At 45.5% G+C, this 26,375-nt stretch overlaps 1 protein-coding gene across 3 annotated transcripts in view; it reads left to right on the forward strand.

Moving 5' to 3' along the window:
• The window catches only part of GSK3A (glycogen synthase kinase 3 alpha), a 60,462-nt gene that overhangs the window by 22,996 nt on the left and 11,091 nt on the right, over window positions 1-26,375 (forward strand). For all 3 annotated transcript variants that reach the window (XM_040327311.1, XM_040327309.1, XM_040327310.1), the window contains exons 2-7: window positions 17,894-18,081; window positions 18,208-18,291; window positions 20,840-20,950; window positions 21,045-21,175; window positions 24,291-24,397; window positions 24,517-24,614. In XM_040327311.1, coding sequence (XP_040183245.1) covers window positions 17,894-18,081; window positions 18,208-18,291; window positions 20,840-20,950; window positions 21,045-21,175; window positions 24,291-24,397; window positions 24,517-24,614 — 719 coding nt within the window. The remainder of the gene's footprint in view (window positions 1-17,893; window positions 18,082-18,207; window positions 18,292-20,839; window positions 20,951-21,044; window positions 21,176-24,290; window positions 24,398-24,516; window positions 24,615-26,375) is intronic.

The raw sequence follows: 26,375 nt of genomic DNA on the forward strand, positions 1-26,375 counted from the left end.
TTGACAGACAGCAGGACTTGGCCCCTCATCATTGGATTTGATAGTAACGGGAGCCAATAGCTGCGTTGCTATCCATCTTTTCAATCAGGACCCAATTCACCTGCTGGAGCGGGTGTGCTTGTCCCTGGCGCAGTAACGATCGGGCTCAGGTAAGTATAAAGGGGCTCTATGGGGCTGGTGCGCTACAATAAATACAATTCATTGAGGTTAAAACCCACGAGGGTTTGCAACCTCTTTTAACGCATTTGTTAAATAACGTTTTGTTAGTGATCTAGCTACTTTGAGATCGATATGCGCTTTTAAGTCGTACAGTATTTTGGTGAATTGACCCCTATGTGTTTATGGGATGGAGCCCCAGACAGCAGGTCTTCTGCAATCCAGCATTGACCCTGAACACATGGGGTCCTAAATACAAGTGTCACTTGGTAACCAAGCAATGGGCCTAAGATGCAATAAGGCAGTCCATTCAGCCCACAACACTGGTTTTAATGTGGAAACTCCCCACAAAATCTAAATGGGCCCTTGGACCTTTCACCAAAATTGACCCAACTGTGATGAAATATTGTTGGGTAACATGTTGCGTCTATATTCAAGGTGTAACATGTTATGAACGGACCGCCTCCCCGATCCCCGCTGTGGCAACTAACAGGGTTCTTCTCCCTCCCCTCTAGCTGTCACAATTGGAAAAAATGTGGCAGAGAGCGGTGCTCCGCCCGTGTCACTGATCGGCATGGCTCTGTATGAGAGGGGGGAAAAATGCACATAGTGGGGAACTGGCTGTGAAGCTGCAGTCACAGCTGGCTTTCCGCGGTCAGCATGGCGGGCATGGACCTAAAGTACCAGCCCAAGTAAAGACAGTGCTGAATTCCTGTGTGTGTGACGGTTTTGGATGGGGTTGTGAATGGGGGGAGAAAGGTTGTCTGTGTTATTGGAAGGTCCCCTTTTTTTTTGCAGGGAGCTAGAAACCTGATACTTTCTGAAGGGTCAGATTTTAACCACCTAAGGAAGGTTTTACCCCCTTCCTGACCAAAGCACTTTTTACAATTTGGCACTGCGCTGCTTTAACTGTAATTGCGTGGTCATGCAATTTTGTACCCAACCAAACTTTGCGTCCTTTTATTTCCCCCACAAATAGAGCTTTCTTTTGGGTGTTATGGTGTCTACAAACTATGGGAAAGATTTATGGCATTATTTTTCTAGTAATTACATTGATCTGCGTTTTTTTTTTTTTGCAGTATTGGACACTTTTGGCACCATTGACACTTGCACAGCAATCGGTGCTATAAGGCTTCATTTATACCTGAGCGTTTTGTCGCCTGAAGCATGAAGCTCCAAAACGCTCGAGGGGGGGGAAAAAAATACATTATTCTCAATGGAGATGGTTCACATCTCCACTCCAAAACGCCTGAAACTCAAACAAGTTCTGGACCCTTTTTTGTCGCTCGAAGCGGCGTTGGGCTTGGGCGTTTTTCTGTTTTACAACATTTGTGACCCTAGACCTGTCCAAAATCGCGGTAAAAAACGCTGCAAAATCACGCCAAAACGCTACGCTCAGGTGTGAATGCAGCCTAAAAATGCACTGATTACTGTGGAAATGTCAGACATTGAAGGGGTTAACACTAGGGCGATCAACGGGTCAAATGTGTGTTACCTCAGTGTGTTCTAACTGTATAGGGATAGGACGGAGTAGGAGAGCAAGTAGGAACATATCGCTGTTCCTACTTGCTAGGTACAAACGGCATGTCTCCTTTCCTGACGGCACAGGGATTTGTGTTTTACGCTGTGCAGCGGGCGCTCGCACCCTCTGTTGGCTATTAAAATAAAACCCCTATGGGGTTTCGTGCAGGGGTGCCATTCTGATCCGTAAATGTGAGCTGGTCGCCCGGACCGTATTGCTGGTCAAAGACCAGAGCATTTTTTGCGATTCGGCACTGTCGCTTTAACTGACAATTGCGCGGTCGTGCGACGTGGCTCCCAAACAAATTGATGTCCTTTTTTTCCAACAAATACAGATTTCTTTTGGTGGTATTTGATCACCTCTCCCGATTTTTATTTTTTGTGCTATAAACAAAAATAGAGCGACAATTTTGAAAAAAAATATTTTTTGCTATAATATCCCCCAAAAATATTAACTTTTTTTTCCCTCAGTTTAGGCTGATGCATATTTCTTCAACATATTTTTGGTAAAAAAATCGCAAAAGGTTTGGTTTGCGCAAAAGTTATAGCGTCTACAAAATAGGGGATAGTTTTATGGCATACTTTTTTTTTTTTTTTTTTTTTTTTAACTAGTAATGATCAGCTTTTTTTTTGTTTGTTTTCATTTTTTTTTTTTTTTAATATATCGTGACTGCGACATTATGGGGGACACTTTTTGACAAATTTTTGGGATCATTGTCATTTTTTCAGCGATCAGTGCTATAAATATGCACTGATTACTGTGAAAATTACACTGGCAGTTAAAGGGGTTAAGTGTAACCTAGGGAGTGATTCTTACTGTTGGGGTGGGCGTGGCTACATGTGACAGACACATCACTGATTGTCTGTTCCCTGTGATCGGGAACAGACAATCGGTGACGGTGTTGCTAGGCAGAACGGGGAGATGTATGTTTACACTTGCCTCTGCCCGTTCTGCAGGACACTGGTGGACATCGAGTCCGCGGGTCCCGTGGGCATGGTCATAGCTTGCGGTAGGGGCACCCGCTCGCACGGCGGGAATTTCAAAGTGAGAATCGAGATCGCAATTCTTTTCGCGATTAATCGTGCAGTTTTATTTATGTGTGAACATTTTTTTTTTTTTTAGGTGGCTGCTACTGATTTTAGGTTTAATTACTTTCCTTTTCCCTGTTTGGTGACTTTTGCCCAGCCGTCCCGTTCTGCCGCCTTGTATCTACAGGAGCTGGTTGTGAACCGTTTAAAGCATGTTGTACAGCTCAGTGCTTGTGCTGTGTAATTTGGCCCCCTGTAAAACCTGAAATCCCTGGGTGATCCTGCCAGTTTCTGCCCTCTGTACGCTGACCAGGATAATTGGGGCTGCCGAGCCCTGACACTGTTGGCGTACGTACCTCCATAAGCCCTGCACTGTCTGTGTCTCCCCTCCCTGCTTGTCATCTCACAGATCCTCCCCATCTGCTCTAAAGTGTGTTTGTTTGTTTTTTTTCTTCCGTAGTTCCATCTATTATATAGTAGATGTCCATTTAAAAAAAAATATGCAGTATAATGGCTTGCCTCAGAGTGCTGTTCGGCACTCACGTGACTGCCTGCTGGTCTCCTCATCTCGGCTGATGTCAGCGGGGGGCTTACCAGCACCTCCCCCCGCAGCTATCGGATCAGGATAGGAGACCGGTGGGCAGTCAGCTGAGCGGCGCTGTGAAGTAAGCTATTATACCGCATATTTTTTTCTTAAATGACATCCACTGGGGAGTTTAGTGTTCTATACCAGATGGAACTATAGAGAATTTCTGACCTTGACAAACACTTTAAAGATTCCTTGGTGTCTGTTATCTGCAAATCCTGCAGACCGGTAGTGAAGCATTTTTTTATTTATTTTTTGCTAAATGCTTTGAGGTAAAAACGTTTTGACTTTAAAACGACTTTAATGCAATGAACATTAAGGGCTTGTTCACACATACAGTGAGGAAAAGTATTTGATCCCCCTGCTGATTTTGTACGTTTGCCCACGGACCAATGATCAGGCTATAATTAACCACTTAAGACCCGGACCTTTAGGCAGCTAAATGCCCAGGCCAGGTTTTGCGATTCGGCACTGCGTCGCTTTAACAGACAATTGCGCGGTCGTGCGACGTGGCTCCCAAACAAAATTGGGTCCTTTTTTCCCCACAAATAGAGCTGTCTTTTGGTGGTATTTGATCACCTCTGCGGTTTTTATTTTTTGCGCTATAAACAAAAATAGAGCGACAATTTTGAAAAAAAATCAATATATTTTACTTTTTGCTATAATAAATATCCCCCAAAAATATATATATATATATATATATATATATATATATATATATATATATATATATATATATATATATATATATATATATATATAAAAAAAAAATTCCTCAGTTTAGGCCGATACGTATTCTTCTACCTATTTTTGGTCAAAAAAAATCGCAATAAGTGTATCGATTGGTTTGCGCAAAATTTATAGCGTTTACAAAATAGGGGATAGTTTTATTGCATTTTTATTTTTTACTACTATTGGCGGCGATCAGCAATTTTTTTTCGTGACTGCGACATTATGGCGGACACTTCGGACAATTTTGACACATTTTTGGGACCATTGTCATTTTCACAGCAAAAAATGCATTTAAATTGCATTGTTTATTGTGAAAATGACAGTTGCAGTTTGGGAGTTAACCACAGGGGGCGCTGTAGGAGTTAGGGTTCACCTAGTGTGTGTTTACAACTGTAGGGGGGTGTGGCTGTAGGTCTGACGTCATCGATCGAGTCTCCCTATAAAAGGGATCACTCGATCGATGCGCCGCCACAGTGAAGCACGGGGAAGCCGTGTTTACATACGGCTCTCCCTGTTCTTCAGCTCCGGGGAGCGATCGCGAGGGGGCGGCTAAACTAATAGCCACGCCGTCGTCCCGGATCGCTCCCCGAGGTAAGCTGCACGCAGCGGGGGGGGGGTCTTGATCGGACCCCCCACCCGCTAGAAGGCAAGGACGTATATATACGCCCATCTGCCTGTACGTGCCATTCTGTGGACGTAAATAGGCGTGCGGCGGGCGTTAAGTGGTTAATGGTAGGTTTATTTTAACAGACGGACAACAGGAAAATGCGTCTGAAAGTTAAAAATTTGTATTTTAATGTGTGAAATAAGTATGACCCCCTTCACAAAACATGATTTGGTACTTTGTGGCAAAACCCTTGTTGGCAATCGGAGGTCAGACGTTTCTTGTACTTCGCCCACCAGGTTTGCATCTCAGGAGGGATTTTGTCACACTCCTCCTTCTCCAAGTCATTAAAGTGGAGGTTCACCCAAAAAATCTATTTTTAACATTACATTCAGCCGAGTTGTCCTAATAACAATCGGCTGTTTTTTTCCCTGTACATCCCGACTTTCACTGCCGTTTCCGGGTATGTCTTCTTAGGGACTGGGCGTTCCTATCTGACAGGCTTCCGACCGTCGCATACTACGCGTCACCGAAAGTAGCCGAACGTCGGTGCGCAGGCGCCGTATACAGCCGCACCGACGTTCGGCTTCTTTCAGCAACTCGTGACTGCGAAGGTCGGAAGCCTGTCAATCGGATAGGAACGCCCGGTCCCGCAGAAGACCTACCCGGAAACGGCAGTGAAAGTCCGTATGTACAGAAAAAAAAAAACAGCTGATTGTCATTAGGGCAACTCGGCTGAATGTAATGTTAAAAATGTATTTTTGGGTGAACCCCCGCTTTAATGATTCAAGGCTGATGTTTGGCCACTCGTACCTTCAACTCGCCACTTTTTTTTTTTTTTTTTTTTTTATATGGGATTTGGGTCTGGAGACTGGTTAGGCCGCTCCAGGATCTTAATGTGCATCTTCTTGAGCCACTCCTTTGTTTTGTGTAACTTTCATGCTGGAATACCCATCCACGGACCCATTTTCAATGTCCTGGCTGAGGGAAGGGGGTTCTCGCCCAAGATTTGATGGTACCTCCTATATTCATTATTTGTTTATGTGTAGAGCTGCACGATTCTGGTCAAAATGATAATCATGATTCTTTAGCTTAGACTATAAAGATCACGATTCTCAAACTGAATGCCAGAACCCCCCCCCCCCCCCCAAATCTGATTTATCTGAAAATATAAATATATAAAAAAGAGACCGGTGATATGTCTATAATGTTAAAGACCATATAACTCCTATGAAAAAAGCAGAATCAAACGTTGATTCTGCTTTTTTCATAGGAGTTATATGGTCTTTAACATTATAGACATATCACTGGTCTTTTTTTTTTTTTTTTTTTTTTTTTATACATCAGAAGCAGTACCGCCATCAACCATTGGGTGGCGCATGGATACACACTACAGTTGTACAGAAATGTGAGAGAAGCCTAGGCATCCATCAAGTGGCGCAGGCTGCTGACGTTGGTTCCGATATCGGCGCCATTTGCGTTTCACGCTGGTTACGTGGAACCGGCGGTAACACAAGAATCGCGGGTCATTCCGGGGAGAATTGGGATCGCAATTCTCTTCGGGATTAATCGTGCAGTTTTGTTTGTGTGAATTTTTTTTTAGGTGGCTGCTACTGATTTTAGGTTTAATTACTTTCCTTTTCCCCGTTTGGTATGCACATAGTTTTCCCCCATTTTAATACATGGCCCCATCCATCGTCCCTTTTGTAGTGAAGTTGGCATGTCCATTAGCAGAAAAACACACCCCAAATCATGTTTTCACCTCCACATTTGACGAAGGGGATGTTCTTGGGGGTCATAGGCAGCATTCCTTCTCCAAACACAAGTTGAGTTGATGCCAAAGAGCTAAATTTTTGGTCTCGTCTGATGTTCTTTAGCAAACTTCAGACGGGCCCGTACATGTGCTTTCTTGAGCTGCAGGATTTCAGTCCTTCACGGCATAGTGTTGCCGATTTGTTTTCTTGGTGACTATGGTGCCAGCTGCCTTGATCATTGACAAGATTCTTCCGTGTAGTTCTGGTCTGATTCCTCGTTCTTCTCATGATCATTGAAACTCCACGAGGTGAGATTTTGCATGGAGCCCAAGACTTTGAGAGATTGTTGTTGTGTTTCTTCTATGTGCAAATAATTGCACCAACTGTCGCCCTCTTACCAAGCTGCTTGGCGATGGTCTTGTAGCCCCTTTCAATCTTGTGTAGGTCTACCACATTGTCCCTGACATCCTTGGCCGGCTCTTTGGTTGTGGCCATTGTGGAGAGATTGGAATCTGATTGCTTCTGTGGACAGGCCTTGTATACAGGTAACAAGCTGCTATTAGGAGCACTCCCTTAAAGTGGAGGTTAACCCTCAAAAAAAATTCTGACATCACATCGAGTCGAGCCATCCTACAGACAGAATGCCAGTGTTTTTTTTTTTCTCAGCACATACCTCGTTATCACGATTTTCACCCCCCGGCAATCCCGCTGGACTGGGCGTTCCCAAGCACTGCCTGTGACAGGCTTCCGAACGGCGCATACTGCGCGTCACAGGTTGCCGACAGAACGTCGGTGCGCAGGCACCGCATAGAGCCGCACCGACGTTCGGGTTTTTTCAGCAACCTGTGACGCGCAGTATGCGCCGTTTGGAAGCCTGTCAATCTCAGGCAGTGCTTGGGAACGCCCAGTCCCGCGGGATTGCCGGGGGGTGAAAATCGTGATAACGAGGTATGTGCTGAGAGAAAAAAAACACCGGCATTCTGTCTGTAGGATGGCTCGACTCCATGTGATGTCAGAATTTTTTTGAGGGTGAACCTCCACTTTAAGGCCATGTTCACACAGGCATGACACGACTGTTGTACAACTGTCATCCTACTTTGCCCTGCACCATCGGTCCTACTTCCATCCGACTTGAATGAACAGGTTAAGATTTTGCTCAGACTTTGCGATTATCTGACTTTTTAGGCAGCCCCCTAATACAAGATTTTTGTGACGGTAATAAAAGTGGTAAAAAAGGATCACCACAACACCTATAAAATGTTCAGTTTTTGGCTTCCCTTTCGTCACTTAACCACTGCCTTGGAGTTGGTCAATGCGGTCTCTACCAATGCAAAGGACTAGTGTTAGACTGTTGCCCTAACTGCCATCTAGTGAGCTTTAACAGATGTTCAGACCTCTTAGCCCTTATGCCAGGGGTTTGACAAATTTGCTTGGAATCTAGGAGCCAGCTAAAAAAGTTAAAAACGTGCCCCGTTCCGACGAGCTCGCGCGCAGAAGCCAACGCGTACGTGAGTAGCGCCCGCATATGTAAACGGTATTCAAACCACACATGTGAGGTATCGCCGCTATCGTTAGAGTGAGAGCAATAATTCTAGCCCTAGACCTCCTCTGTAACTCAAAACATGCAACCTGTAAAAAAAAATGTAAACGTCGTCTATAGAGATTTTAAAGGGTAAAAGTTTGTCGGCATTCCACGAGCGGACGCAATTTTGAAGCGTGACATGTTGGGTATCAATTTACTCGGCGTAACATTATCTTTCACAATATTAAATAAAAATTGGGATAACTTTACTGTTAACTTTTTTAATAAAAAAAAATATATTTTTTTCCCAAAAAAGTGTGCTTGTAAGACCGCTGCGCAAATACGGCGTGACAGAGTATTGCAATGATCGCAGTTTTTTCTCTAGGGTGTTAGAATAAAAAAATATATATGTTTGGGGGTTCTAATTATGCCTCGTTTCCACTGAGCGGATGGTACGGTACGCTATTTTGGGTGTTTCCATTATGAAAGGGTGCCATAAAAGCGAACCGTACCGCACCATTCCGGGTCCTGCTTCAGATGTGGGGCCATAGAAAATTGAATGGTTCCTTTAGGGCGGACCTACAAATACATCTCACTGATTGGTGGACGTGCTAGGCTTCTTTTCTAAACCTTGCATGGTCCCGGATGGTCCGATTTGCAGTGGAAATGCTCAGCAGAATAGACCGGACCATTCTAACCCGTTCCATTCTAAACGACCCAAACCGATCCGCTCAGTGGAAACGAGGCATTAGAGGGACAGAGATGGCAGTGAAAATAGTGAAAAATTACATTATAGAATTGCTGTTTAACTTGTAATGCCAACGGCCACCACCCAATGGCGCCAGCTGACAGAAGGAAGAGCTTGGGACCTCACAAGGCTGCAAAGCCGTGGATTAAATTACCTGCCGTCACGGGCCCGCCGCGATCGCGAGGTGGGGGCGCACGGAGACACAATCCTGTGCCTCTGTGCGCCCCCACCGCACGATCGCGGCTGGTAATTGAGGCCGCGGCTTCGCAGGCCGCAAAGCCGCGGCCTCAATTACCGGCGGGCGCCAGGTCACAATTTATTGACCTGGCGCCTGGATATTGTCGACCCTTGCCTTATGCAACTGGACCCAACTTCCCACGGCAATCTCCTTTCTTTAGTTGCCATTATACACTTATGTGATCGGAACGTGTGCATTCTGTTTAAATTTTGGTAGTTTGGAGGTGGTCTCGCTCTGGATTGCAGTTATGCTGGTTGTCTAATATGGTAGGCAATACCCCTAAAATGTCTCATGCTGGGAATGGAGTTGTATTATCTAGGCGTGTATTAGGGATCACTGCTGTCTAATTTTAGGCTTTGGTAATCCCCTGTGAGCTAGTTTGTTGTGTAACTCTGTAATTATCGTGCCTATTCACTGGCAGGTATATAACTCCTAGTGGTGAGGTGCTGGAGGCTAAACATTAACAGCAGTTAAGTTTTTGCTTGAAGTTGCCATGACACACAAGTGGGTAAGGCTGTAGTTCAGCAATATTCTGCTCTTTTTCTCTGCAAAAACGTGGCACCAGTGCCTGGGATTACCCCTTTGTTCTTGGATTTTTGAATAGTCAGGTTTGAGTATTTATGAAAGGCTTGACTGCAGGGCTAAATGAATCTAGGACCCAGAAGAAATTGGTTGTCACCAGCACTAAGAATGTAAATTTCCCATCACCTCCTGTCATGACAAATTTCACTGTAGGGACACAAAGGGCAATAAAATCAGACTGAGGGTACTTGCACCCGATTCCATCAAAAACGTAACCTTTGTAGTACAAAAACTAGTAAGAACTACTGGGACAGTTGAGGATATTGCCTGTGCTGACATGCATGCACAAGCAGCTTCTGAAGACAACAGACATGCCTCTGCTCCTCTTCTAAGGAAAATTCTTGACAGAAGAATTCCTTTTGGCAAAGGAGCAGATGTGGGTCTTGTCTGCTGTCTTTCTGTGACTTCCTTTGGTGGAGGAGCAGCAGAGGTGGGTTTTCTGTGAGAGTGGCTTCCCTTGGAGGAGCAGTGGCTGATCTTCTGTGAGGTCACTTCCCTTAGAAGGCCAAGCCTCTGCCACCCTTCCATGTGCTCTACTCAGACCTTCCTTTGGAGGAGCCAAAGGAAGGTGTGCTGTGCTCTTGGCACTTCCCTTGGCGGAGCAGCGGCTGGTCTTGTGTTGGCGGAGCAGCGGCTGGTCTTGTGTTGGCGGAGCAGCGGCTGGTCTTGTGTTGGCGGAGCAGCGGCGTGATCTTCTGGGTTATGTTCTCTCCACTTTATTGGATGAAGAGCGGAAGCATGTCTTCTGTGTGCTGTCCTTCCCTATGCCTGTGCATATCGTCATAGGCAGTGTCTCCATGTCGGGTTCCCGAGAGGCTGGGAGTGTGCAAAATATTGTGTTGCCCCTGCAAGCCTAGGAAAAATGGAGGGCCACATCGAAGGGCATCCTGGCCCTCAAGCTAGCAGTTTCAGAACCCCTGTCCTAGAGTACTGTAGCGTGTAGTAAGTATTTTTAGACCAGGGTTCAACAAATCCCAGGTCTCCAGAAATTGCTTCCTGGTGCCTGGGCTTTTGTCTGCTATCCACATCCACCTCCCACTTGCTGACCGCAGTATAGCTGAAAGACTGCTACAGTGCGGCCCTCCAGTTCCAGTAGGGTGTCTATTGACGTCCCTGCATAACCTCACCCATGCTTTTTGTGGTTTTTTTTGTTATGTTTTTTTTTTTTTGTTTTTTTTTTTTTTTTCTTGTTTAGCAAAAAATAAACCCATTGGTAATTAACTGCTTGACAACGTGTCACGAGGATATACGCCGACAGGATGGCACGGCTATGCAAAGTGACGTGTGTGTGTGTGTATATATACGTCACTTTGAATTTCGTGCCGTGCGGGCCCTTGCCGCGACCTCCGTCCACCGCTGTCCTGCGATCGGGTCAAAGAGCTGCAGGATAGGGAGAGACCTGTGTAAACAAGGCATCTCCTTGTTCTGCCTAGTGACACAACACTGTCTGCTCTGCACTGGGAGCAGCGATCAGTGACTTGTCACAGTAGGCCCTGCCCCCTAACAGAATCACTCCCTAAGACACACTTAACCGCTTCCTAGCCCCCCTAGTCAGGTTAACCCCTTCACTGCCAGTCACACTTCTAGCACTGATTGCTGTATAAATGTGAATGGTTCCAAAATGTTGTTTGGGAGCCACGTCGCACTACTGTGCAATTGTCAGTTAAAGCAACGCAGTGCCAAATTGCAAAAAGTGGCCTGGTCATTTGGCAGCCAAATGGTCTGGGGCTGAAGTGTTTAAATACCACAATACAATATCGATTTGTGTTGGGGGGGGGGGGGGGGGGGGGGAGATTTTTGGGTACAGTGTTGCATGACTGCCAATTGTCATTCAAATTGTGACAGGGCTCAAAGCTGAAAATTGGCCTGGGTACGAAGGGGGTAAAATTCCCCTGTAGGCAAGTAGTTATAAAAAAAAAAACTGGCTGGGCTTGACACATTTTATATCTAGGAGTCAGAAATAAAGTTAGGAGCCAGTCTATGGGTTACATTGCTACCTTCAGGTGGTTGGACACTGGCATTATGCGTGGCTGGGTCTGCCACCTAGTATATCTTCACCCACTCTGAGGCCACAAACACTTATTTAGGTGTGATTCCATTAGGGTTGTTGCAGCAGGAGGGACATATTTCTTTATCGTTACATCACGGGACACAGAGCGGCATTCATTACTATATGGGTTATATGGAGTACCTTCAGGTGTAGACACTGGCAATCTTCAAACAGGAAATGCCCCTCCCTATATAACCCCCTCCCATAGGAGGAGTACCTCAGTTTTTACGCCAGTGTCTTAGGTGTTAGTCATGGTTTAGCTTGCCTCCGCATCCTTGGGATTAGGTGAGCTACCGGTTCTGTCCAAAAAAGCCTGAGCGCTAAAGTGGTCAGTAACCGGACCCCAAACCCTTGGGGTATAGCCCATAATGCTTTCTTTTTAAGAGAGCTGGACCCTGGGCCCAGAACTTAGAAAACCTTTGGGCGCCTAATGTTTTCTGTTTGCCAGGGTGCTGTATGGGCCCAGGACAGTGGATCCTTCATGGAAGAAGAAGGTTCCCAGGGCCTGAAGGTCTAGACATCCCCACGGAGATGGGGGAAGATTGGGCCTCTTGCTTTGCAAAGTCCTGCGGCATGGAGCAGGTAAGTAAGGGGAAAACTTGCGGAACTTGGCTCTTAGCAAGTTTTTTCTGGGAGGTCACAGGGGACATGCCTAAAAGTTATGCATTTGCATCTGGCAAACCAGTCACATATCATGAAGATAGGATGGCTCTATATGTTGTTATTCCCCTTAAAAAAGTGACCTCCCTGGTAGTATTGGAAAAGCTGTGAGTGGGGCCTTTTGTGTACAATGTATGTGTGTGTCAGAGAGCTATGCTTACCTGCAAGCCTCCAGGCGATGCTCTATCCAGTCCTCTTCCTCATGCCTGCAAGGCAGGTAGAACGCTGTCCTCCTCGTGTGTTCCAGGCCTGCGGCTGCAGGAACAGAGAGGCCCTTCCTCCATACACCCCCCCCGTCGGCGGGCACGCGCGCGGCGCGCGTGCACGTGTTTATAGGCGCATTTGGCGCCGTTTTAGCTGGGGGGGAAGGGCGGGTCAGTGATTTAAGGAAGGGGCGGCCCTTCCTTGGATACCACAGCTCATTCAATACTATGGTTTGAGGGAGGAAGGACTGGAGTGAAGCACGGGGCGCTGAGGACACAGTGGCCAGAAAGAATACTACAGTCTTCAGAAGATTGTGGTTTAGCCTAGGAATAGGCTGTTTTTTCTTTTCCATCTCATAGTCTTTTCTTTGGCAATACTACTCAGGGGGATAGAATGTTTTTTCTTGCCTAGATTGAAAAAAAAAAAAAAAAAAAAAAAAAAAAAAAGGAAAAGAAGTTTTTTTCTTTTAAAAAAAAAAAAAAAAAAAAAAAAAGTGTCATCTGGGGAAGAGGAAACATTTTTTATTCCCCAAACAGGTGTTTGGGCATTTAACTATTTATAAGTCCCAGGTACCAATAAGTAGCAGGTGTACCTCGGTATTGTACCATGGCATCAAAGAACAAATCAGAGGGTACAAAAGGTGGGGATTCCCCCACAGGGTCTGAGGTCTCGGATAGAGCTATGCCGCTGCTTTCCCCACTGGGAGCCGTTGGGCCATCGGGATCGGGGGCTGGAGCTGACGCGAGTCAACCCAATCCTAAGATGGTCACAGAGGAGGTGTTACTTACCTCTTTAAATGAGATGCAGAAAAGCATGGGAAAGATGATAGCCGCAGCTATGCGGGGTAGTAAGCGGAATAGATCTCCGTCACCCGTGCGCGGACCCTCGGAAGAGGAGGTCCTTTCCTCTGGGGAATTGGACGACCTCTTGGACAAGGACCAAGTAGGTTCAGGGATCGATGATCCGGATACAGAGGAGTCTGGGGCAGTCTCCCTGAGGGAGAGCTGGTGGATTCAAGACTTGACGGACTTGGTCCATAAGGCATTCAACCTGCCTATACCAGATCTCCAGGTATCGACGGTTTCAGCTTTGGGCTCACTGAGGGCGCCTCAAAGCAGGGCGGTGTTTCCGATCCATCCTCTATTGGAGGGAGTCTTGTTCCAAGATTGGAACAAACCAGACAAGGTTTTCTTACCACCTAAGAAATTTTCTGTCTTGTATCCTATGGAAGAAAAGTTTTCCAAGAGATGGGCTTCTCCTGCAGTAGACGCAGCCATCTCATGTGTTAACAAATCGTTAACATGCCCTGTAGAAAACATACAGGTTTTCAAGGATCCAGTTGATAAACGCTTGGAAGCACTACTTAAAAACTCCTTCACTGCTGCAGGGGCAGTAGTACAGCCAGCCGTGGCTGCGATTGGAGTCGCTCAAGCTTTATCGGATCAATTTAAGCAAATGCTTGAACTTATTCCTGCCGAGCAGGCAGAAGAATTTTCGGATGTCCCTAAGGCCATTTGTTTTACGGTAGACGCTATCAAGGATTCTATCCAGCAAGCGTCACGTTTATCGTTATCCCTTATCCATATGAGAAGACTCTTATGGTTAAAAAGCTGGGAGGCTGAGCCCCCATGCAAGAAGCTCCTGGTAGGGTTCCCCTTCCATGGAGGTCGGCTCTTCGGAGAAGACCTAGATAAATACATTCAGACCATTTCAAACGGCAAGAGTACTCTCTTGCCAACTAAGAAGAAGGTTCAGGGGCCTGCGTTTAAACGACAGTCCTCCCCTGGACAGGGGCCCTCTAATGCCAAGCAGTATCGACGGCCCCCTGCAGGAACAAACTTCGGCTTCAACAGCAGATCACAAAGACAGGCTGTTAGAGGCAAGAGGCAGTGGTTTCGCAAACCAGCAAAACCAGCCCCCAAGTCTACCTTATGAAGGGGCGCCCCCACCCACGAAGGTGGGGGGAAGGCTGCGACTCTTTTCGGAGATTTGGGAAGCCAGCATTCCCGACGAGTGGGTACGGTCTTCCGTGGCCACAGGCTACAAGCTAGAGTTCCTAAGGTTTCCTCCTCCTCATTTCCAGGAGTCGAGGATTCCAAACGATCTGGAGAAAGGAGCCGCATTAAGATCGGCTCTAGATCATCTACTTTCCCAGGAAGTAATAGTAGAGGTACCAGTCCTGGAACAGGGACTGGGTTTCTACTCCAACCTATTCATCATCCCAAAGCCCAATGGAGATGTCAGGCCAATTTTGGACCTAAAGATGGTAAATGCATACTTAAAAGTCCGCTCATTTCGGATGGAATCCGTGCGGTCAGCAGCTGCCACACTCCAAAAGGACGACTTCATGGCGTCCATAGACATAAAGGATGCCTACCTTCATGTTCCAATTTATCAGCCACATCAAAGATATCTACGCTTTATGGTGGCTTCGCGTCATTTCCAATTCATGGCGCTTCCCTTCGGGTTGGCTACGGCCCCCCGCGTGTTCACGAAGGTTCTAGCTCCAATCCTAGCCAAGCTAAGGATTCAAGGGATCACGATCCTAGCATACCTGGACGACCTCCTAGTCATAGACCACTCGTCTCCCGGCTTGGAGCGAGCAGTGGCCCTCACGGTCCAATACCTCGAGAGGTTCGGCTGGGTCCTAAACCGGGAAAAGTCAGCATTCCAGCCCACAAGGCAATTGGAATATCTCGGCATGAGATTAGACACAGAACAACAAAGAGTGTTCCTACCTCTGAGGAAGGTCGAAGCCATCAAGGTGTTAATCCTACTGGTTCTAAGCAAGAAAGAACCGACTATTCGCCTATGTATGAGACTACTAGGCAAGATGGTGGCTACCTTCGAGGCGGTGCCATACGCCCAGAGCCACACTCGCATCCTGCAGGCAGCCATCCTGTCAGCATGGAGCAGAAGGCCACAGGCCTTGGATATCCCGTTGCCACTCTCATCAAGAATCCGGCAAAGTCTGTGTTGGTGGTTAGACCCTCAGAACCTACTGAAGGGAAGGTCTTTCAGCCCAGTGGCTTGGAAGATAGTGACCACAGACGCCAGCCTGACGGGCTGGGGAGCAATTGTGGAGGGTTCCACTCGCCAAGGTATTTGGGCAAAGCCAGAGAAGCTGTTACCCATCAACATCTTGGAGCTCAGAGCTGTTCGACTAGCCCTCAGGGCTTGGACGTCGAAATTGCAGGGGTTCCCGGTGAGAATTCAATCAGACAATGCCACGGCAGTGGCATACATAAATCACCAAGGGGGAACCAGGAGTCAGGCCGCTCAGAGAGAAGTGAGCTTGATTCTCCTATGGGCAGAGGCTCATGTGCCCTGCATATCGGCAATATACATTCCCGGAGTGGACAACTTTCAGGCGGACTTCTTAAGCCGCCAGACTCTATGGCCGGGGGAATGGTCTCTGCATCCACAGGTCTTTCAAGCACTCTGCCAAAGATGGGGAGTGCCGGACGTGGATATCATGGCATCGAGACTCAACAAGAAGCTAGACAGGTTCATGTCCCGGTCAAGGGATCTGATGGCCTGCGGAACCGATGCTCTGGTTTGCCCTTGGCATCAGTTCAAACTTCTTTATGCGTTTCCCCCGCTCCAGTTACTACCCCGCCTGCTGCGCAGGATCAGGGTGGAGCGCATACCAGTCATCCTGGTAGCTCCAGCATGGCCCAGAAGGGCATGGTACTCACTAATCCTAAGGATGGTAGTGGGAAACCCTTGGACTCTGCCTCTAAGGCCAGACCTGCCATCGCAAGGTCCGATCCTCCACCCTGCCTTACGGCATCTAAATTTGACGGCCTGGAAGCTGAATCCTTGATTCTCAGGGGTAGAGGTCTGTCTCAGAAGGTAATCTCTACCCTAATCAGAGCCAGGAAACCGGTCTCTAGGGTGATTTATCACAGGGTCTGGAAGGCCTATGTAGGCTGGTGTGAGTCCAAGCGATGGCTTCCTCGCAAATTCACCATTGATAGAGTTTTAAGTTTTCTCCAGCTAGGAGTGGATAAAGGATTGGCATTAAGCACAATCAAAGGACAGATTTCTGCTCTGTCAGTGTGGTTTCAGCGGCCGCTGGCCACCCACTCGCTGGTTAAGACCTTCCTTCAAGGGGTCTTACGTATTAAACCTCCAGTTAAATCCCCGCTTTGTCCGTGGGATTTAAATCTTGTCCTGTCAAGTTTACAGAAACAACCGTTTGAGCCGTTGGCTGAAGTTCCTTTGGTTCTACTGACAAGGAAGTTGGTATTTTTGGTTGCCATAGTTTCCGCAAGAAGAGTTTCGGAACTGGCAGCCTTATCCTGTAAGGAACCATATCTTATATTTCATAAGGACAAGGTCGTTCTCCGCCCTCATCCTTCCTTCCTACCGAAGGTCATATCCAGTTTTCATTTGAACCAGGATTTGGTATTACCATCCTTCTTCCCTAAACCTACTTCCAGAAAGGAAGGGTTGCTGCATACCTTGGATATTGTCAGGGCCATGAAGGCCTATCTTAAAGCTACAGAGAAGATCCGAAAAACAGATGTGCTGTTTATTCTACCGGATGGGCCCAAGAAGGGGCAGGCAGCTGCAAAGTCCACCATTTCTAGGTGGATCAAGCAATTAATCACTCAGGCCTACGGCTTGAAAGGGTTGCCTCCTCCAGTATCATTAAAGGCTCATTCTACTAGAGCCATGGGCGCCTCCTGGGCAGCACACCACCAGATCTCTATGGCTCAAGTTTGCAAGGCGGCAACCTGGTCTTCTGTCCACACATTCACAAAATTCTACAAGTTGGACGTAAGAAGGAATACTGATACTGCCTTCGGGCAGGCAGTGCTGCAAGCTGCAGTTTGAGACCCTCGGATCCCGGGGGCTCCTCTTTTTTTGAGTTAAATTTAAAATTTAAGATTATTTTTCTCAAATAAGTTGGATTTATTATGATTTGAGTATATCTCTAAATTAAATCCTTTTGTCTTGGAGATGTTCTCCCTCCCCTCATTGTAAGCATTGCTTTGGGACATCCCATATAGTAATGAATGCCGCTCTGTGTCCCGTGATGTAACGATAAAGAAAAAGAGATTTTTAATACAGCTTACCTGTAAAATCTTTTTCTTGGAGTACATCACGGGACACAGAGCTCCCACCCCTCTTTTTTGAGGACCATTTTGGGAGGCATACTGCTTGCTACAAAACTGAGGTACTCCTCCTATGGGAGGGGGTTATATAGGGAGGGGCATTTCCTGTTTGAAGATTGCCAGTGTCTACACCTGAAGGTACTCCATATAACCCATATAGTAATGAATGCCGCTCTGTGTCCCGTGATGTACTCCAAGAAAAAGATTTTACAGGTAAGCTGTATTAAAAATCTCTTTTTTGCAATGTGCATTTAGTTTTATTTTTTTCTAGTTGGGTGTGTTTTTTTTTTTTTTTTTTGCTTGGTAAAGTGTCGTGGATACTGAACAATAAAAGATTTTGAATAACTTGGCATCCTACTTAGATGTAACTTTCTCTCTTCACAGGAGACAATGGAAAAGTAACCACAGTAGTGGCCACGCCAGGTCAGGGACCAGACCGTCCGCAGGAGGTGTCCTATACGGATATCAAAGTCATCGGCAATGGTTCGTTTGGCGTGGTTTATCAAGCAAGACTTGTGGATTGTGGCGAGATGGTGGCAATTAAGAAAGTTCTGCAAGACAAAAGGTTTAAGGTAGGGATCCAATTGGTCATTTTTAAAAACGGTTAAACTGTATTGACAGACTGATTATTTTTTTTATTTTTTTTTTTTTCACGTTTATTTGCATTCAATTAAATTTTTTTCCTTTTTTTTGTACAGAATCGTGAGCTGCAGATCATGCGTCGATTGGATCACTGTAACATTGTGCGTCTGAGATATTTCTTCTACTCCAGCGGAGAGAAGGTCAGACTGGCTTCCACCCACCTTCATTCCTCTCCATACTTGCACTTTACCAGATTCACTCAAATGCTTTTTGTTGTACTAAAATGATCTATCTTTTTTTCTTAAGTGTTCAAATTCTTTTTCTCTTTTGTCATGCTCTGTCAAGTCTTTCAAGCTTCTGAACCATTGTAAAAAGAATGTTCAGATTACAGTAACCCTCAGAATCTGCTCCTATCTTGGTTCACCATACGCTGATTGCTTTGGGTTACCGATCCTTACTTTTTTTTTCTTCAATGTTCTTTTATGTTCTTTTAAATCTTGATCACCTTACCAGGCACTTTTTTTTGCAATACAGCACTGCTTTACTTTTGACTGACAAGTCCTGCAACACTGTACCCAAATAAAATGTAATGTATTCCAACCCCCCCCCCCACACACACACACATGGCTTTCTTTTGGTAGCATTTGATCACCTCTGCAGTTTTCATTTTTTGCGCTATAAACAAGACAGATTTTAAATATATAGTTTTTTTTACTTTCTGCTAATAAAGAAAAAATCTAATTTCTTCATTCATTTTGGCCAATATTTTTATTTTTCCCCCAAAATCCAAATAAGTGTATATTTGCGCAAAAGTTATAGCGTCTTTAAACTGAGGGCTATTTTTATGGATTTTTTTTTTTCTTTCTGGTAATGACGGCGATCAGCGACTTATAGCAGGACCGCGGCATACAAATCAAACACTCCCACTTTTTTTGGGGGGACCTGTGACACTAATGCATTGAGCAGTGCTAAAAAATATGTATGGTCATTTGATGTCACAATGTACAGTATAAGATTTCCTGTCATCTGTGCCCAGTCTTGCCACACAGAGTTAAAGTGGAGGTTCACCCAAAAAATTTATTTTTAACATTACATTCAGCCGAGTTGTCCTAATGACAATCGGCTTTTTTTTTTCGTACATACCGTATTTTCACCGCCGCTTCCGGGTATGTCTTCTGCGGGACTGGGCATTCCTAATTGATTGACAGGCTTCCGACCGTCGCATACTGCGCGTCACGAGTTGCCGAAAGAAGCTGAACGTCGGTGCGCAGGCGCCGTATAGAGCCGCACCGACGTTCGGCTTCTTTCGGCAACTCGTGACGCGCTGTATGCGACGGTCGGAAGCCTGTCAATCAGATAGGAACGGCATACCCGTAAGCGCCGGTAAAAATACAGTATGTACAGGAAAAAAAACAGCCGATTGTCATTATTGCAACTCGGCTGAATGTAATGTTAAAAATTTATTTTTGGGTGAACCCCCGCTTTAATCCAGCTCTGAGCGATCCTTTTATTCAATTAAATAAAACTGACTTGGCGAAAAACCTTAGTCCGCCCCCTTGCTGTGAGTGACAGGTTATTTACATATCTCATGCACTAGCCTGGAGACGGGCATTATTTTTCAATTTTCACCCGCACTCCTTTTCTGAAGTCATGTGGTTACTTTTCTGGATTTTGATTGGATGTTAGTGATCATAGCAGAATTTAGTGTAAGGAATACACAGGAAAAAATGCATGTTGACAAGGAGTGTATTGGTGGGCCGGGAGTCTACTGACATCACAACTCTACCCACAGAGCTCTAGCCAACAGATCTACCCACAGAATCTGCAGTTTTTCAGTTCTTAGAACGGACAGAGGGGAGACATTTGACAGCTAAGGATACATGCAGGAGGCATCTATATCCTTATAGATCAGCACTATGGCAGTTTGTAGTTTAGGATGAGAGTGAGTTTATATCCACTTTAATGACACTGGCATGGGATAACAGGGGCAAGCTAAAAATTAAATGTAGTGTAAAGAAAAAAATCTGTTTTCGGTCACAGAACATCAATCTGCCTTGTTTACGTAGGCAGACCACTGTTCTGTCTGCCTTGAACGATAGGCGGACACCAGGTCTGCCAGACCTGCTGATTGGCTCCTGCTGTGTCCCTGGCCATGCCCCAGACGAAAATAAAACATGTACTTGACTGCCTTCGCGCTAAAAAGCTGCCCGGCTGCAGTATATGTATGTGGGGCGGTCCTTTAGCAGTTTATGCATTAAAGTGTGCAGCAGCCCTACTAACACTTACCTATGCCCCATCATGATCCAGCGATGTGCATGAGTGTCTCGGCTACCCAGGACTCTCCCTCCTGATTGGCTGAGACACAGCAGTGGCACCATTGGCTCCCGCTGCTGTCAAAGTCAGTTAGGCACTGAAAGGAGGGGGTGGGGCCAGACCAAGGCTCCGTGTCTGAATGGCCACAGAGCTGCTGCTCAGCTTGTGTGCCCCACAGCAAGCTGCTTGCTGTGGGGACACCTGACAGGAGGGAGGGACCAGGAGCGCCAACGAGGGACCCGAGAAGAGGATCTGAGATCCTCTGCAAAATCGCTTCTCAGAGCAGCCAAGTATAACATTTGTTTGTGTGTGTGGTGTGTTTAAAGTTTTTTTTTTTTTTTTTTAAGAGAAGAAGAAAAAAAAAAAAATGAAATCCTGTATTACTGAATGTATGAGATTTAATTTTTTTCATTTTTTTTTTTTTTTTTTTAATAGAAAGATGAAGTTTATCTGAACTTGGTCCTGGACTTTGTCCCAGAAACAGTCTATCGCGTCGCTCGGCACTTTGCAAAAGCCAAATCCACGCTGCCGCCCCTATATGTGAAGGTGAGCTACGACGGGAACATATTTGTGATGGGAGGGAATTTGGTGGCGATTGTTGTCCTTTCAGAAAGTGATTGATTGTCTTGTCACCTCCCAGGTCTATATGTACCAGCTTTTCCGTAGTCTGGCCTATATCCATTCTCAAGGTGTCTGCCATAGAGATATCAAACCGCAGAACTTACTGGTTGATCCGGATACAGCAGTGCTGAAACTCTGTGACTTTGGCAGGTAAGTCTAAAATATGCCTTCTGTATGTAAGCCACCTACATTAAGGGCTGGCTTTCTGTGTTTTTAAGTACCATTGTGCCTAATGTATGTCAAACCCTTGGCGATATCTGGCTGTTTGACCCTGCAGCTGGGATGCCCTCCTAACACATTGATGGTACTGTATGCCACATATTTGTATCTGCTCGGCAGTCCTGTTTATATTGGCAATATTTCTGCTCTTACCATTGGCGCTGGATGCATAGAGCAACGCTACAGGTCTACAGTGAGGGGAGGGGGAAACGTATTTGATCCCCCTGATGATTTTGTACTTTAGCCCACTGACAAATGATCAGTCTATAATTTTAATGGTAGGTTTATTTTAACAGTGAGACAGAATAACAATGTCTAGAAAAGTTTTATAAAATGATTTGTATTTTAATGAGTGAAAAAGGATTTCTGGCTCCCAGGTAGCAAGCGGAGATTAGGAGCACTCTTGGAGGGAGCTGAAGGTTCGCGTTGCCAGACCTCAGCCTCGAAACCTTAAAGGGGTTGTAAAGGTACAATCGCTTCCTTTACCTTGGTGCAGTCCTCCTTCACTTACCTCATCCTTCCTTCCATTTTTGCTTTTAAATGTCCTTATTTCTTCTGAGAAATCCTCACTTCCTGTTCTTCTGTCTGTAACTCCACACAGTAATGCAAGGCTTTCTCCCTGGTGTGGAGTGTCGTGCTCGCCCCTTCCCTTGGACTACAGGAGAGTCGGACTCTCTCTACGTTGCAGAGAAAGGAGTTCTGTTAGTGGGCATCCTGACTCTCCTGGAGGGGGCAAGCACGACACTCCACACCAGTAAGGAAGCCTTGCATTACTGTGTGGAGTTACAGACAGAAGAACAGGAAGTGAGGATTTCTTAGAAGAAATAAGGACATTAAAGGCAAAATGGAAGGATCAGGTAAGTGAAGGAGGACTGCACTAAGGTAAAGGAAGCTATTTATGGAAGTTATTTTTTATTTTATTTTTTTAACCTTTACAACCCCTTCAATGACTTGGCGAGGACCTACAAAGAGTGGGACAAAATCCCTCCTGAGAGGTGTGCAAATCTGGAAACTAAAAAACACCTGACCTCTGATTGCCAATAAGGGTTTTGTCACCAAGTCATGTTTTGTGAAGGGGTCATTAAAATGCAAATCAATTTATAAAGTTTTTTTTCTTTTGGGTATTTGTGTTCTGTCTCTCACTGTTAAAATAAACCGACCATTAAAATTCTAGCCTGATCATTTGTCAGTGGGCAGATGTACAAACTCAGCAGGGGATCAAAAACTTTTTCTCTCACTGTACCACTAGAAAAGCAATGGCAGTTTCCACGTTGCCGTTTGAGTTTCTTATAAAAATATTTTTTATTTATAAAGAAAAGTGGAAATTTCTTTCTTGTCCTTTTGAGGGACACAGGAAACCTTCTGGATAATGCTATTCGGGATCACTATAGCACCAACAGTTGCCGCAGTGGTTTACAACGTAAGGGCAGACCGTGCAATTACAGTACAGTTGAATACAGGAGGAATTGAAGGGCCCTAAATGTTAGTGCTGACCTTCGAAAGGGGAAGGTCCAGAGATTCAAAAGGTGGTACCGGGGGATGGGCTCATGGAGAAAATGTGGAATTGTTAGGTGGGTGCAGGATAGGCTTCTTTAAAGAGTTGTTTTCAAAGATCGTCAAACTGGGCAGAGTAAAATTGTCACAGATTGGGGTAGGGAGTTCCATAGGATGGGAGAGGCTCTGGAGAAGTCCTGGAGGTGAGCATAGGAGGCGACAAGGGAGCTAGAGAGCTGGAGGTCATGAGGAACAAAAAACTATTCGGCATTTTGAGACTAGGTTAGTGATGCAACTAGGGGGGAAAACTATGGATGGCTTTCTAAGTTGTCAGTATCTGGCGGCAGCATTTGAAGGACTGAAGAGGGGGCGGGGGTACATAATGGCATGCCGAGGTGAGAGATGACAGGGAGTGAATTGGCTTTTGTAGTGTCATTGGTTAGGAAGAGGCGTATCTTGGAGATGTTGCATTGTTTACTACTGGCTATGAGGACTGCTCACTGGCAAATGAAAATTGTAGGTCAACCCAGAATATACCCCTTCCATGATCAGCATGTCCGTTTTTTGCGAATGTCCTAGGGGGATGGATTTTTTTTTTTTTTTTTGTAAAAATGGGTGTTATCGGTTTCTGTTTTTTCTTTTTTACCCTAAAGGGGGTGTGGCCTGTAGGGCTGGAATGCTGTAAGTACCCTTCCAGCACACTCTGTATCTCATTTGCCTTGTGGCCTTAGCCAATGGCCACAGACCATATCCTAAGTTGCTCTAAGCCTTATCAGATGTGGCAATTTAACTTTCTCAGTAGCCATTAAAGTGGAACTTCATGCCGAATTAAAGGACACACAGGCAGGATTTTAATGCAAAAGACATTACTATGTCTCTTCTGCATTAGTTACCTGCCTGCCTGCTCCATACAGTGAGCTGATCGTACAAATTCAGCAATGCCGAGCTGACTGATCGCCTGCACAGGCGTGGTGTCGGCTTGGCCAGGCCAATGAAAGCAGGCGGCGATCAATAACCAGATGACGGCAGACCAAAGATGCCTGTGGGGAGCTCCAGGACTGAAGGTAGGTATAGTTCTGCTTTAGAAAAATCACTGATTGTACTGATATGATTATGAAACCTTTTAAAGTGATTGTAAGTCAATGGGGTGTCTGTTTAAAAAAATTACCTGCTCTGCAATGGAATTGCACAGAGGCCCCCTCCTCCCTCATCACCAGGATCTGATTTGCAGAAGTCATTGGCTCCTGCTGTCTTGCAAAGCCTTTGAGTAGGGAGAGCTGCTACAAACAAGCATTGCTGGATCAAGTGAGGACTCGGGTAAGTATAAGGGAGGTGAAGTGGGCGATACCGTTGCCTAAACATGTTTACCGTTTTAATTCAGGGAATGCATTAAGGTATAAAATGTTTAGGCTTTAGAACCACAAAAAATCTTCATAGCTATATACACAAAATGACTCAATACAACATGGATTTTGTCTGTATTTTTTAAACGTAGTTGAGATTTCTTTTGCAATCAGGAATACAGTTTTTTTTTTTTGTTTCAATCTCTCAGTGCAAAACAGTTGGTGAGGGGGGAGCCGAATGTGTCGTATATCTGCTCCCGCTACTATAGAGCACCAGAACTTATATTCGGAGCCACAGACTACACTGCAAACATTGGTAAGTTGATTGCAGTGTGAAGCCCAATCTAGGTAATTGGCAGTATTGCCCACCCGATCTGCAACATACCTGTGACTGTTTATAGTGACACTACTTCTTTTTTTTTTTTCCCCTTCCAGACATATGGTCAGCAGGTTGTGTTCTGGCAGAGCTACTCTTGGGTCAGCCCATTTTCCCTGGAGACAGCGGGGTGGACCAGTTGGTAGAGATCATAAAGGTCAGTTTAACAGAAAATAGCTGTGGTGTTTATTTTGTAACATGTTCTAATATAATTAGGGGGGGGGGCGTAAGGAATGGTTTGATTGGGTTAGCTTGATGCTAAAAGGTAATAAACAATCCGGGGCTTCGGGCCCTTTCACACGTTTATTACAAGTCCGTTTACGGACTTGTAATGTATCCCTATGGGATTGCAGACGTTAGCGGATGATGCATCCGCTAACTTCCGCAAAGATCCGCTTTTGCGGACGGAAGAAAAAAACTATTTTTCTTTTGGCGGAACGGATGAATACGGACACACGGTCCATATTAATCCGATTATCTCCATAGGGGAGAGCGGAGGAGACAGGGCGGTCTCTGCACTGTGTGCGGGGACTGCCCTGTCCGCCGACAGCTCAGCAGGGATTTACGGAGGAATTCCCGCTGAGCCAAACGGGCTAACGGAGAGGATCAATACGGATCCGCTCCATGTGAAAGAGCCCTTTCTGTCCTGGGCATAGAACATTGATACATTGTGTATATTTGTTATGGTTTTGCTATAATATACCAGTGATCAGATATTTGTTATCTGCCTTGTCTGGGTAATTTAGGACATGATTTCAAGCCATTTGTGTTTTTGTCTAAGAATGTCTCGCCTAAACCAGGAACATGGCTTTTTGGAAAGCGTCTGGTTCAAACTCAAGACCTGCTAAAGGTGCTTTCTGTGGTGAAGCTGCTGATATTTCTTCCATTATTGATGCGGTTGAGATCAAGCTGTCCTCAGTGAGCTGTCATCAATTGTATGCAGTGCTTTACATATATTATACATTCACATAAGCCCTCAAGGAGCTTAGAATCAAAAGCTTCTGAATGTATTCGTACACAAACAGTGAGTCATCGAAAATGGAAAGCGTATGGCACAACTGCGAACCTACCAAGACATGGCCGTCCACCTAAACTGACAGGCCGAGCAAGGAGAGCATTCATCAGAGAAGCCGCAAAGAGGCCCATGGTAACAGGAGGAGCTGCAGAGATCCACAGCTCAAATGGGAGAATCTGTTCACAGGACGAGTCGTGCACACCACAAATCTGGCCTTTATGGAAGAGTGGCAAGAAGAAAGCCGTTGTTAAAAAGCCATAAGTCCTGTTTGCAGTTTGTAGGAAGCCATGTGGGGGACACGGCAAACGTGGAAGAAGGTGCTCTGATCAGATTAAACCAAAATTAAACTTTTTGGTCAAAACGCAATGTGGGGTAGAAAACCAACACTGCATATTACCCTGAACACACCATCCCCACTGTGAAACATGGTGGTGGCAGCATCATGTTGTGGGGATGCTTTTTTTTCAGCAGGGACAGGGAAGCTGGTCAGAGTTGATGGGAAGATGGATGGAGCCAATTACAGGGCAATCTTAGAATAAACCTGTAAAGCTCCATACACGCATTATTGGCTTTTTTTTCTTTCAGATTTACCAAAACCTTGTAGTGCAAAGGCCTGCCTGATGGGCAAAAAAAAATCTCACTCTAGGTGTGCAAAGCTTGTAGACATCCCCCAAAAAGACTTGCAGCTGTAATTGCAGTGAAAGGAGGTTCTACAAAGTATAGACTCGGGGAGGCCGAATACAAATTTACACCACTTTAAAAAATAAAAAACATATATTTTCCTTCCACTTCACAATTATGTGCCACTTTGTGTTGGTCGATCAAATAAAATATAAGTTTTTGGTTGTAACATGGCAAAATGTGGAAAATTTCAAGGTTTTTTTGAATACCATATTTATCGGG

Source organism: Rana temporaria, chromosome 10, assembly GCF_905171775.1.
Source record: "Rana temporaria chromosome 10, aRanTem1.1, whole genome shotgun sequence".
Lineage (NCBI taxonomy): Eukaryota > Metazoa > Chordata > Amphibia > Anura > Ranidae > Rana > Rana temporaria.